This window comes from Eretmochelys imbricata, chromosome 11 (genome assembly GCF_965152235.1).
Source record: "Eretmochelys imbricata isolate rEreImb1 chromosome 11, rEreImb1.hap1, whole genome shotgun sequence".
In the NCBI taxonomy this organism is placed as follows: domain Eukaryota; kingdom Metazoa; phylum Chordata; order Testudines; family Cheloniidae; genus Eretmochelys; species Eretmochelys imbricata.
Genome location: NC_135582.1, coordinates 33,390,716 through 33,405,337, shown reverse-complemented (window position 1 = coordinate 33,405,337; position 14,622 = coordinate 33,390,716). Strand labels below are relative to the sequence as shown.

General features: G+C 39.9%; 1 protein-coding gene across 6 annotated transcripts in view; it reads left to right on the top strand.

Moving 5' to 3' along the window:
- The window catches only part of RBMS1 (RNA binding motif single stranded interacting protein 1), a 209,330-nt gene that overhangs the window by 176,918 nt on the left and 17,790 nt on the right, over window positions 1-14,622 (top strand). For 5 of the 6 annotated variants that reach the window (XR_013347439.1, XM_077829505.1, XM_077829504.1 and 2 more), the window contains 3 exons: window positions 12,454-12,569; window positions 14,304-14,353; window positions 14,457-14,550. Coding sequence is in view for 5 of the 6 variants with exons in the window: in XM_077829505.1 (XP_077685631.1) it covers window positions 12,454-12,569; window positions 14,304-14,353; window positions 14,457-14,550 (260 nt within the window). In the remaining variant the exon portion in view is untranslated. The remainder of the gene's footprint in view (window positions 1-12,453; window positions 12,570-14,303; window positions 14,354-14,456; window positions 14,551-14,622) is intronic. The other variant, XM_077829506.1, reaches the window with a different exon arrangement.

Sequence of the window (14,622 nt, the reverse complement as noted above, 5' to 3'; positions counted from 1 at the left end):
ATTGCTATTCTGAGAACATATATCAATAGATGACTGACCTTACAGTTTAAGCATATCCTGGGGATTGTTATACCTGGTTTGTCATTCTTTAAAATGTAACACTGCTTCCCTGGATAGCTAGAATATTTGCTGGCCTGGAACACAGTAATGCCACTTTTGTAAAAAATAATACCATGATTGTTTTCATTTTCACAGTAGAGCTTCACTGGGAAGTTGTGCTGTTGTGTTCCACTCTACAAAGTAGAAAAGCAGTTCAGATGTCTTGAGCCAAATTCTGCACTGACTTACATTCTGTGTAACCCCAACGGAAGTTAATTGTTTACTCGTTAGAGCAGAGGTTGATTAGTGGCCCTTGGATCAATTAGCTGCAGTTTATTTTAAAAAATAAATTTAAAAAAAAGGTAACCTAAACTTACTGTTTTGCCATCTACCCATGCTTTTGTTTGAAGTCATTCACTTGCTGGCAGACTGGATTCGATGAGCAACATCTTTGTGGCCTGCCTACAGAAAATCCTTTTGAAGTGCATTGAATTTTTCCACTCAGGCATCTGAAACAGATTTTCAAGTTCTTGAGCCAGGGAAAAAAGAGACCCACAGAAAATGCTAGAAAAATATAAAAGAATTTGGAGTCAAAATGCACAGGAGTTCAGTGGCGAGAGACTATACTCACAATACCTTCACTGATATCTTGCCTGTTAAAAATATAATAACAGGAAAACATATATATTCCATTAATTTAAATTTGAAGTCACTCTATATAACATGGAAAGAGAATTTTATCACACAGAGCAGCAGAGTAAATTAGGAAGCAAAACAGGACAATACATGAGGAAAGCATACATGGCTAAGATTCCAGGCTTCCTTTGGTAACTGTTTTACAGGGACACTCTAAGAAAGAATTTTACAAGTTACAGTGGTGTTGACGCATTTACTGGTGTTCTCATCCCATTGATGACACATCCTTCATGCCAAGACCTTGGCACAGAGAACACAGGAAAAGGAAAAAAGCAAACAAAGAGCAAAAAAATAATTTGGCTTGTTTAATAAAACTGCATACATGCCTCATCCTTGAAAGATTACTCCTGCATGAGTCAGTCTGTGCTTTGGTAGGCATGGAAGGCTGCTTCCCCTTACCCAGCTTGATCTATTGCAGGGTGACATTTTGACCTGAGTGCCTTTTGCAGACTCTCTGCACTGGGATGCGTTTCATGGCCTACCAAATAATAATTGCATGAAAACTGTGGACTTTAGGGCTAGGGGCTATAACTTCCATTTTCCTATTGACTATCTTTGCAAATATCCCTTGTAGATTATTTATTTTGTGAGGTGGAAAATCCACGAGTCAGCAGGTAGATAATGGTACTATTTTCATTGAATGTTAACTGCTCTCTTGTTCCCTTTCATTTTGCTTTGTTTTATAATACTGAAATTGCTAAGACACCATTAAAAGTCTCATGAATAGGAGCAGACAAAGCTCTAATCAGTATTTAAGTATTTCTAACCAAAAGGAAAGGACTGTGTAGAATCTGTGCAAAACTGGCAACTGCAAAATTGTGGGAGTTTCTGCTAGTGCTTTTTAGCTTGCTCATTTGCAGCTCTTGTGTCCTACCCACATCTGGATGGGCAGCTGTCAGCTTATCATAGCTGATCACACCCTGCCTACACTGGGCCCTTTTGAAGCCAGAGTTACACCCTTGTCCTATCAGGTTTTACCAGGTAGAAGCAGCAAGTTGTTGGGCAGGATTACATTATAGGAGTGATTTCTATAACAAGTGGGGTGAGGGCACACACTTTGTAAATGTGACTATCTGGGGACAGTAAGATACACTCTTTGTTAATACTACAAATACTTAGCATTACACTGCTCGTTATTCAAATAAGTAGGTGAGGAAGGGTGTCACTGAGAAAAGCTACATCATCAAAGACTCAGTGGTACTACCATGTAGGCACAGCCCTGAGTTGTGGGTGGTGAGAAGCTTCCCTGTCCCTTGGGGAGAATTTCTGTGGAGGTAGAATTGCTCCTGATGCTCCCTGACACAGGCAGAGTTCTTCCACTGATACACAGTAACTCCTCACTTAACATTGTAGTTATATTCCTGAAAAATGCTACTTTAAGCAAAACAATGCTAAGCGAATCCAATTTCCCCATAAGAATTAAGGTAAATAGCAGGGGTTGAGTTCTAGGGAAATTTTTTTCAACAGGCAAAAGACTGTATGTATATGTATACACACACAGTATAAGTTTTAAACAATTTAATACTGTACACAGCAATGATGATTGTGAAGCTTGCTGAGGTAGTGAAGTCAGAGGGTGGAAGAGGGTGGGATATTTCCTAGGGAATGTCTTACTGCTAAATGATAAACTAGCACTCGGCTGAGCCCACAAGGGTTAACACGACATTGTTAATGTAGCCTCACACTCTACAAGGCACAACAAATGGAGGGAGGAGACAGCATGGCAGAGAGAGACAGAGACACACAGTGTGTGTGTGTGTGTGTATACGTGTGTGTGAGAGAGAGAGAGAGAGACGTGCGTTGCCCCTTTAAGTATGCTAACCACACTGGAAGTACACTGCCTTTTTTAGTAGATCAGCAGGTTGAGACAGCAGCCGTCTCCTTCCCTGAGCCCTGTAGTGTCCTGTCCCATTCTCTCCCCCCACCACCTGCACCCCCGCTCTGTGGAGATGAGGTACAGGAGGAGGGGTCCACCCTGACATTAGCACCCCTCTTCCCCCCCACCCTGTCCTCCAGTGTGGGGGAGGGACACTGAACTGCCGGCAATTGATAGCCTGCTGAGCGACTGCCTCACAGGGAACTTAGGGGAGCTGATTGGGGGGCTGCCGGTCCATCCTGGTTCCGAGCCCCTACCAGCTAGCTCCAACGGCTGCTCTTTCTGCAACCAGTGGACAAACCAGGAGGCTGCCAAACAACGTTATAAGGGAGCATCGCGCAACTTTAAACGAGCATGTTCTCTAATTGATCAGCGACTTAATAACGAAACAGCATTAACTGGGATGACGTTAAGTGAGGAGTTACTGTAGTCCTGCAGGCGGTACAGCTGATTACCCACCTTGCACTGCAGTCTGCTCCTAAATGGATAGTAAAAGGGTAAAGTTGTACAAAGTAGATGGTTATCCTTTGGGGGAGTGAGGAGGGAGCAAGTTTAGAGACATACAAAATGAAACTGCAGAAGTGGAACTGCATGTTTAAAATGAAACACTGTGTACTAGAAACTTGGCTAAAATCAGCAAACAGAGCTGGATATTTAAACACTGATACCAGGATGGAGAGAGTAGGAGAGGGGGATTGTAATGAAATAAGTATAGGAGGAAGAACATCTCTTTTAGTTAAAATAACAAAGATTGGATTTAAATGAAAGAAGGGTTTAAACACAGTTGTAGGAAACAGAGCTGGACCTCCTGGGCAGCATGAGAAGGCAGATCAGGATACCTTAATGCAAAGTGCCTTGTGAAGGCAAAAAATAATGAATCTGGCTCAAGTATGTATCCTGGCACTGGAACTTCCAAGAGAGGTGCAGGATAGAACTATTTCCTTATGCAGACTATTAAACAATCAACAGTTACAGGAGCCCAACCCTGAGAGTTATCCAAGATTAATATTAAAATGGTTCTTTACCCAAACACCTATATCCTATATTAAGTGCAAACTCACTCCCTCACCCCAAAATTGATGTGGTGTCAAGATTGCAAAAGGTTTTTTTGGTTTGCGGGTTTTTAAGTCATGCAAAAAGATGAGGCTCAGACATCAATGTTAAATCAACCATGTTATAAATCCACAGTAGTACCTACTATATGTTGAAGCATTTCTAATATGCCAAACGCTAAACTCAGAACTCTGTGTGTCTTCTCCACAACAACTCATGAAAGGAAATCCCAGACATTTTTTGTGTGAAATCTGTTTTATAGCTTATTCCAGAGCTAAAAGCCAATTCAGAGGTTGTATAAAATTGATCTGATTTATGGTCTGAAGTTCTGAGCTAGAAGACAAAAAAAAAAAAGCGGGTGTTCTAGTTGCCCTAATTTGGAGCCAAACTCTTCCACCTTTACTCATGCTATGTAATGCTTTCCTCCATGAGTAATCCCATCAAATTAGTGAGACTACTCATAGAGTAAGATACTGCTCAATGTAAGAATCTGGCCCTTGGTAAATTGGCAGAGAACAGAAGTAGCAAAAGGATTTTCAGAAGACCCTAAATCCAGACTGTGGTCCTTATCTCTTCTCCTTCTCAAAAGATTTAGGAGTCAGAGCTGGAAAATTCTTTTAACTGCTAGGAGAGATAAGCACTGGGTGTTTTTAATTTTGAAAATTAATTTTAATTTTCCTATGTATCCACTAGGTTAAGCCTGTGGCTTTGCTTGTGTATACAATCCAGCTGGTGATTTCTTGGGGCCAGATGCTAGTACTTCACACCAAGTGGCTCCTTTCTCCATGAGTAGTTCCACTGAAGTCATTGGGACTATCCATGGTGTAAGGTACTATTCACTGCAAGTATGGGAATCAGAATCTGACCCTTAATTTTTATTATAAGGTCACAGTCTTATAGAACAATTTGTTTTCCTAAAGTTGTTTGGTACTATCTGTAGCAATGATCTTTATAGACTATCAATATATAGTAGAACCTCACAGTTACGAATTCCTTGGGAATGGAGGTTAAGGCAACATCTCGGGAGAAGGACCCCAAAAAGCTGGAACTCTTTGGGCATAAGACATTTCATAACTCTGAAATGTTCGTAACTCTGAACAAAATGTTATGGTTGTTCTTTCAAAAGTTTACAACTGAACATTAATTTAATACAGCTTTGAAACTTTACTAGCAGAAGAAAAATGCTGCTTTTAACCATCTTAATTTAAATGAAACGAGCACAGAAACAGTTTCCTTACCTTGTGAAATCTTTTTTTAAACTTACCCTTTATTTTTTTAGTAGTTTGTTTAACAAAATACTGTACTGAATTTGCCTTTTTTTTTTTTTGGGGGGGGGGGGGGGGGGAGCGTCTCTGGTGCTGCCTGATTGCATACTTCTGGTTCCAAATGAGATTGTGTGGTTGACCGTTCCGTTCATAACTCTGAGGTTCTACTGTAGGTAGAGAGTTAGATACAGGCAAGTGCCTGTGCAGGTTCTTACAACCTTCATCTAAATTCTAAGACAAAAAAGTGCATTCTGGAAATGTCTTTGTCTGCCACAAATACGTTTTAAATTGAGGGTTTTTTTTTCTTGACTTAATAATGAAAATGAAAGTCAATCAATATAATATTATAGTATTCTGTGTAATATTTAATTTTAAACAGCCCCTAAGTCTTTAGTTTTCAAAGTACTGCTGATATTTAAAATATATATATTAGAAAAAAGGTAATTGAAATTCTGAGAGGGAGCCTGGAAATTTTGGCAGCTCGGTGTGGGGGACAGATCAGGCTTGGCACCTAGGAAGGTGTGGAATGCAATTTGGAATTGATGCATGCACACATTACCTGAATGTTCCTGCTAAAATGATAAGCTGAAATAGTTAAATGCTAAAATGTAAACTGTAGTCATTAGGTTTCAAAAGTTAATACTCCAGGGAGAATAATAGGGCAGTTAACATCTCTGAGCTATTGGTTAGACACCACAACATCAGTTTGCACTTGGTTAAGTTTCAAAGGCTTTCTTCGCAACCATTTTACTATTTTAAATGAAAGCTTAGATTCTGAAGCATAATTGCAAATACATGGCAAGAGGTGAATTGCATGGCTGTGAAATAGAGTTGTTCTTCTTGGGATTTTGTCCACGTGTATTCCACATCTGGTGAGCGTGTGCCCCATGAATGAGGGATAAGAATCTTTTTGAATAGTAATATCCATTGCGACCACACCTGCACTTTGCATGCCCCCTGGAACCCAAAGCCAAGTGTTTAAATGTCAGGGCAGCTCCATTTGCCCTTTTATTCCTTCTTACCCCCTAGGCTTTGAGACAGAACCCTCTAATGTCCCCATCTCTGCATACTGTCCAGTTGTTTTCTCTTTAGTTAGTATATAGTTAGTGCAATTAGATTTACAGACTTTAAGCTCTTTGACAAAGAAAGAAGTTTTCAAAGTCCGGGAGGTGCCCTGGCACTGGACCCTCCTGGACATGGAGGCATTGAAGTCTCCAGCATTCAAATCCTGTCCCTTCTGCAAGGTAATTGTTTCCATTAATGATGACACTCTAAGAACATCATCTGCCACAGGGAAGTACATATACCTCACATGTGTTCTATATGCTGCTCCTTTACCAAAAGGACCCAAAAAGTGAAAGAATTTCACCTGAATCTTTTCCTCTTCGAGGTTCCTGACTGCTTCATCGGTTCCTGAAGGGGAGAAGATGGCCACACCAGATCAGACTGACTCTTAGTACTTTGGTAAACCAGGGAATTACCCCGAGATCCAGAGCTCATTTAGCACTGAGAAAGCCCCACCCTCAACTATCGAATTGACCGGAGTTTCTGTACCCTCTCCTCTGAGGAAAGAGGAAGAATGGAATATGATGTTTATGACGAATAGATCTAGCTTAGGAGTCCGTTCAGAGCCCGGAGGAGGTCCAACCGTTGACTCAACACCACTCAGATGCATTGGAATCCAAGTGTCTGGCACCAAAAATCTCAGAACCAAAACTGCAGCACCAAAGCAATGGGCACAATCATCAGAGCTTCCCTTGCCAGTACAAGGATCTAAGATCCCACTCTCAGTACTGACATCAGAGCACCCCAGACTGTGCTCTGCAGTAGTGAACACACTTCCAGAGTGGAAAGAACGTTCTCAGAGCTGACCTTGTTGGTGCCCATGAGGTTCACCATAGTAGGAGACTTAACGGTGTCCAACCAGCCAGTCACTATTGTTCGTCTCCACTAGGACATTATTGGCCCCAGCACTGACTACAGCCACCACCTCCATCCCAGTACAGAATATTGTGGGACCTTAAAACCCCCAAAAGAATGGCCCCACCTACGAGAGCATTATATTCTTGTTCCTCCTCTAGTTCTGAAGGTCTTGAGAAAATGTCACTAATGTAATTGCCCACTCATTGCCCTGTGAACCGAGCTCTTCAGACAGGGAATCCAGAGGATGCTCTTACGTTGCAAAGACATCGAGACTCTTGGGAGCAACATCCTTCCATGGCACCCATTTCAAAGACACTACCAAGTCTCCATTAAGGGAATTGAATATTTTTATAACTATCCAACACCTGCCCTTGGGAGTGGCTGACTCCAAAAGAAATCTAAACAGCAGAGACCACCTAAGGCAACATCTTGGGACCAGGACCCCAAAAAGCTGGAACTCTTTGGGCATAAGACATACTCCTCAGCCAGTTTACAAATACCCATATCAAATTACCAAGCACTCATGGCTAAATATACTTTCCTGAACTGGGATCAACTGTCGCTCCTGCAGGAACACAGAAAGGCGCTCAAGTCGCTGGTGTTAGAGGGATAACTGGTTGCACAGACTTCATTACAGGCCACTAATGCCATGGACACGGTAGCTCATGGTATGGCGACTGCAATCAGAATGCACAGGGCCTCCTGGTAACAAATCTTCTGGAATACTGAAGGAGGTCCAAATGACCATCAAGACCAACCCTTTGAAGGCTGCCATCTCTTCTTCCTGACAGAGCCCTGGACAGAAAGGACTCATGGGCCATATGCTCTCTGCAGGTGTACATCCTAGTCCCCAGGAGAAAACAATATAGGCCTCAGAACTATCGAACAGAGACAACCTTCTTCATACTACTGCAGCTAGCAAAGATTGTCCAAGCCTCTGAGGAAGACACGCTCTGCCCCTTCCTCCTTCACCACACATTCTACATCGACCTTCCATCAGCAGTTCTGATAGTGCAGTCAAGAGTCACTTAGACCACGGGATTTACCTTCCTCTCCTACTCCCATGCCCCTCTCACGTTCCATCCCTGTTTAGGAATTGTTTTGGGGAGTCCTGAAACTAGATAACCTCAGACCAGTGGGTCCTGGAAACAGCAGACAAGGGATACTCCATCCAGTTCCAGTCCTTCCATTTACCTTTCTCCATGATTCTTCAGGAACTTGTCTCACAAGATATTGCTAAGAAAGCAAGTGGACTCCCTTCTATAGCTCCAAATTGCCCAAGTCATCCTGGAGTTCCAGGGCAGGGACTTTTACTCTCATTTTTTCCTGATCCCAAAAAAGAAAAGTGTTTGGTGCCTTGTTCTGGACCTTCAACTCTAGTTAGTCAGTCATTTCAAGTTCAGGATGGTAACATTAGCTTGTATAATTCCTCGCTTAGATCTGCAACATTGATTTATGTCTGTTGACTTGCAAGACATCTTTTTGCACATTACAGTTCACATGGCTCACAGAAAATACCTCAGGTTCCTGGTGGGAAAGTCTCAACACAAGGGTGCTTCCCTTCATACTCTCTGTGGCTTTGAGAGAATTCACCAAGTGGTTGGTGGTTGTGACAACTCATCTAAGGAAACAAGAGATTCAGCTCTACTTAGCTACCTGGAGTTCTGTTAACAGCTTCACTCAGCACTTTTCTTTGGTAGACTGTTCCAGTTCAGAGCATCCACCTCCAGGAAATGAACTCACTGCTTCTGAGTCACCAGGAATGGAATCCATATGGACAATCACTAGAAGGACAAAGATCGGTTACCCAGCCTATAGTAACTGTAGTTCTTTAAGATGTGCTTTCCACATACATTCCATGAACTGCCTTCCTTCAGACAGAGTCCTATATCAAGTGAACTCTGCTTTAGTGAAAGAACTGATGGACAATTGCAGCTGACCCACTCTTTGTGCCCTCAGCTACAGGGTGCAGATGTGGTCCCAATGGACAATGCTATTCAAAAAAATTCTGATCTTGTGCGCATGGAGCGTGTGTGTACCAGAAGTGGAATACACGTGGACAACACCTTTGAAAGAACCACAGTTACTGTAGGCCTTGGAATTATTGGGTAAAAACTTGGCGCCTCTGAAGTCAGTGGGACCAGGATTTCACCTATTAAGTCTAGAATAAAATGCTAAATTTGAGAGAGAGTTTTATTTTTTTCTTAATTCTCTCATCTTGTGCCTGCTGTTTAATTTTAAGGAACAGTAATTAAAGAGAGAGAGAAGTTAATTGTGACAACTCAAAATGTGCTACTGTGGCAATATTAGAAGGATCAGGGAAATGACCTTTGGCCCCTGAGCTTTATATTCAACAAAACGAGGATTAATTTGGTGACAGTGGAGTCCATTCAGTTTCTTTCTAAAAAATATAAAGTTACTGATATTTGTTATGATTTTGGGCCTGCACTAGACACATGATTTAGTTTGGGGGTTGGGGGGGGAATCCAGTTTTTGGCAAAAGTGTCTAGCTGTATGGTCCTGCTGCATCACTGTAGTGATGTTCTAATGTCAGAATTCATTGGTACCATATGCTTTGTTACTTGGCAATATGCTATGAAAAAAATACTAAAATAGGCAGCATTTAAGCAAACTGTTTAAGGAACTAGTATTTTAAAACCACCTTGTTGAGTTTTCTGTATTTTAAATGCAAAAGTGAATGCAGCTGTAGTGTTGAGAAAATTAGCATTCAGAAGTAAAGGAATTAAAAAGTTTAGTGTGCTTCACCCACTGGTCTGAGGTTATAACTTCGCCACTGTATATTTTTGGTAAATATTTGACAGCTCAACTCAGAATATATGAAGGTATACATTTAACAAGCAACACAGATTGCTGTTGTACATACATGTCCTATATATGCAACAGAAGAATTTACATCCTTATAGGAAACGTACCATTTGAATTGCCTGAGTAACGTTAGTTTTCTTCTCTTTTTAAAGGGGGGAGGAGGAAGAAATTTGTGGTAAGACGAAAAAGACTTCATGGGATGTGCAGGGGCTCTGTACTTCCGGCCATGAAGCACTAGTCACTCAACCAGTTTAACTGAGGAAAAGTTCATACAACAGATAAAGAACATCTTAGTTTAATAGCACAAAGGACATCACTATAGTAGTTTGTTACAACTAATCATATAGAACAGGATTTTCAAAAGTGCCTCAGTGACTTAGGAGCACAAATTCAATTGGAAGTCAATGAGACTTGTGTTTCTAACCCACTTAGGTGTTTTCCATATTGTCAGCCTACATTGTCCCTAGCTTAATTTATCACTATGCAATATTAAGTAATTTCCCCTTAAGATTTATTTTTAGGAGTTTTCATGGAAGATGCCAGATTTCTAGACCCAGACACTGAATATTTCTATTTGTCTACTGAATATATACGATGTAGGCAGTAGCAGTGCAAGCTTCCTCACTGATATGCCTCATATTCAACCTTGACCACAAGGGACCACCTGTGAGGGTGTTTCTGCCTCTAAGTCCATGCATCTTTCATGGAAAGACTGCCAAGAAGTATGCAGGTATGATGTGGGTATTTTCCCAGTAGAACCAGAAATAGTATCAATAATTCATTTCACATAGGCCAGCCCCAGGTAATGACTTGACCACTCAGCCTGAGGCAGACTTAAACTGATGGCTTAGAGGTGAAAGTCTTTGCCTTGTTATTAATCCTCTGAGCTATCCAGTCTCCACTGTTAGAGGGTTCAGAAACAAGTCATACAAAAGATGGAAGAAGCAATCAGCTTTAGCACTTTTAGACAGCATGAATAGCATGTGGGCACTAATGATATCTATATTGAAATTTTTGGGTTTATTTTGTTACAGGTGTGCTACCATTTTGATTCTTGTCTCCTAATCCTAATTCACATTTGGAAACCTACAAGTTTTTAGATCCAGGCTTTTCTCACTGGGGTGTTGCCTATTAGAGAAAGAATAAAGGAGTGTCACAAAACATCTTAGACAGCTCATGTAGCAGGAATTATTGGCAGTGAATTGTGAAGAGCCAAGTCACAATGATTCTTCCACCCTGTCGGTGAGGTTGGATGGGAAAAGACTGTGTATCAGTGAAAGGTGCTCAGAAAGATAATAAATTAGGGTAATAATAAATAGGGAAAGAGTAAGATGCAAACTTTTCCAGCTATATTTTCTATTTATGACTGCTTACATTTTGAGATAAGGAACAGAAGTGGTGATCATGGTTAGTCTACTGTGTAAAGACTAGAAAAGGGAAAACATCATAAAGATGTAGGTGATCCCTTTTTCTGAGGCTGCCCAAAGAGTGAGGTAAAAGGAAAATAGTCAAGAATTTCAGGTTTTATTTCTGGGCTCTGTCTCCTCTATGCTGCAGAGGTGAAAAGGGGAAAGCAGCTGGGAATCTCCCAGTGCAAGGTGGCATAAGATTGGGTTAATAGTCTACACTGCTTCCACATCAAACCTTCATTTTTGTGGCATGACAAGGTGTGCAGAAGCAATGTTAAGAAAGGAAGGTTTTGTGCCAGAGTGCCTAAGCTCTGGCTATTTTGGCCTGGCCTAGCCAAGCAGAATGCAGGCACCTGTGGGAAGCTGCTGAAATGTCTAAAGGCTGCTATAACTGACTATGGGAACTAAACCCAGAATGCAGGAAGCCCAAAAGTGACTTAAAGCTCCCTACCCAAACCCACCTCCTTCCTGGACTGCACCTCCTGAAAGTCACAGCTCAGAACTAGATCCACAGTCTTCATTAGTTCACAGAACAATGGAACATGCATGGGATACGTGGTAGAACATATCCTGGTCGTGTGTCTTGCTAACAGTCTTATTATGTGATCATTTTAAATTGAAATATAATAATCTGACTAGAAGAGCTAAGAAGAAACTATAGTCCATAGCTGTACCTGATGTTACTGTCTTGTTATATCTCTATGTTAAAGGGACAAATCAATTAAAATTTTTCATTTTATATTTCATTTAACCCGTTGTTAGACGTAACACATGATGACTACAACTGAAAGAGATTAGAGAAAATGTTATTTATTTTTCCATTTAGTTTGCTTTAGGCATTTGACAGTATTTGTATGTGATCAGTTTATATGTTTACACTCCATAGATAGTTAAGGACCTGTACCACAACTAATTCCATACTGCACATCACAGTGCCCATGTAGACCCCCTTTGACTTTTAGAAACTGACTAGATTTTACATTGAGAATGCCCCTTTATAACACGTTAAACTATTTTAAAAAAATTTAACAGAGAAGTGTTTTAAACAATTTGGGGTTTATATGGTTAGAAGAAAATGGATTGGTCCCCATATCCCTCAAGATTTTTATTCTTTAGTTGTATGTGACTTGATTGTCAACTATTGATGGTACAGTGTATTGTGGAATACATATTCTCATGTTCAGTCCTGCCCACTAGTTGATGCTCTATCAATGGTCTGTGTTAATGCTGTAATTTTAATATTACATATTTTTTGAAAAAGTAAATAAAATTTAATGTGTTTTACTGATAAATGTATACAATATTTGGAATGCCTAATAAATTTTATACAAAACTGCCTAATTCAAAGTATTCCTTATTCCTTTAGCTCCTGCAGAACCTTTGTTGTGCAAATTTGCCGATGGAGGACAGAAAAAGAGACAGAATCAGAACAAATATATACAGAACGGGAGAGCGTGGCATAGAGAAGGCGAGGTGAGACTTGTAAGTCCTCCCTTCAAGCTTTAGTGTGGGTGTGTGATAATGAATACTTACAAAAATGATAAGCATATAGACTGCTTGGCTTGGCCTTTTGGCACATTGAGTGTGTGCCAGCAACTCTCTCATGCCAGTTTGTAACTTTTTATAAAATATTTAAATATATCTTTAGTTTTCTTTAAAAAAACCTGTTGATCATCAATGCAAAGGAGGATCAGAATATTATACAGGAGGAACTGGGTGGCCTTGAGTAACAGAAATGGATGAAATTTAATAGTACAAGGTCATCCATTTAGGGACTACTAAGAATTTCTAATAAATTTGGGGCTCATCATTTGGAAACAACAAAGGAGGAAAAAGACCGGATGTCTTGGCTATCAAAGGAAGATTATGAGCAACCAGTATAATGTGACCATGAAAACGGCAAATGGAATTCTAGGATATATCAGGAAAGGTATTTCCAGTAAAGATCGGGAAGTATTAATGCCATTGAACTGGTAAGATCTCATCTGGAATACTTTGTACAGTTCTGGTAATTGATGTGTCCTTGCAAGAGGAGACTAAAAGAGCTTAGCTTGTTTAGCCTAGTAAAGGGAAGGGTGAGAGGGGATATGACTGCTCTCTATAAATACGTTGAGGGAGTAAATACCAGGGAGGGAAAAGATCTATTTAAGCTAAAGGACAGTGTTGGCACAAGAACAGATGGATATAAGCTGGACATGAATAAACTTTAGACTGGAAATTAGAAGAAGATTTCTAAACCGCAGAGGAGGAAGGTTCTGGAACAGCCTCCCAATTGGAGTAGTGGGGGCAAACAATCTAACTGGTTATAGGATGGTGTTTGATACATTTATGAATGGGATTTATATGACAGGGTTGACTGTGATAGTAGGGGACTGAGCTTGGTGACCCAGGAGTCCCATTCCAGTCCTGTATCTCTATGTAAATGCAAAAGATGAAATCCTGATCCTCTTGGGCTCAATTGAAGTTTGCAGGGGAGCAGGATTTTACCCACAATATATACTTCCAGTGTAAAACTGCCAAAAAAAACATAACTTCAGTCATATATAACTAAACATTTTGTTTATACAGCATTGAAATGGTATACAGCATTATTATGATTATTATTTATTATTATACAGCAAAGTCATGTGAATGTTGTAAATCAGTTAGGATTGAAATACAGTGTTGTACCTATTTTACAACATATGAGAGAAATACACAAGTGCCGGGCAACATGGTGTTTTTTTCCAATCACACTGATGATATAGTCTTTCTTAAATTTTAATATCCAAGATAATTCTTTCATATACTTTTACTGTCTTTAGTAAGACTAAACATTTGAGGCTATGAAAATGTTCACATCTGTCTTCTGAGGAACAGTTCTCCACATTCATTTTTATAGTTAATGCACCACACACACAAACACACACACACACACACCACACCAACTTTGCAGTTACTGCATTTCTCTCTTCATACTGAAACTCTGTATTCTGAGCCAACATTATAGTTCAGTGACTCCTTTTACTATATCATTACTTTTGCCTGCTGTTAACCTTTCCCTCAGCATAGGAAAATAAAATATCACTGATCAATTTTTTTTACTAAAGAATAATATATTTAAAGAAGGATTTATGTAAACAATTTCCAAAATATAATTTTGTCAACTCTTCCATTTTATATTTTTATATATATATATATATGTGTGTGTGTACATATTTATTTTTTTCCTTAAAGGCTGGAATGACGCTTACTTATGATCCAACTACAGCTGCTTTACAAAATGGGTACGTCAAGTGGTGACACTAAACAAAAGAATTTTCTGCATTATGAAAGATGCATAGAGTTATTACATTTGTAGGGTTTAATTTTTTTTTTTGTATCTTGTAGATTTTATCCTTCACCATACAGTATTGCAACAAACAGGATGATCACCCAAACATCTATTACGCCATATATTGCTTCTCCAGTTTCTACGTACCAGGTTTGTACTTAGAGCTCAGTTACCGAATTGATTCATAGGGAATGGTGCTATTTACTGGTTGCTACATCTTTT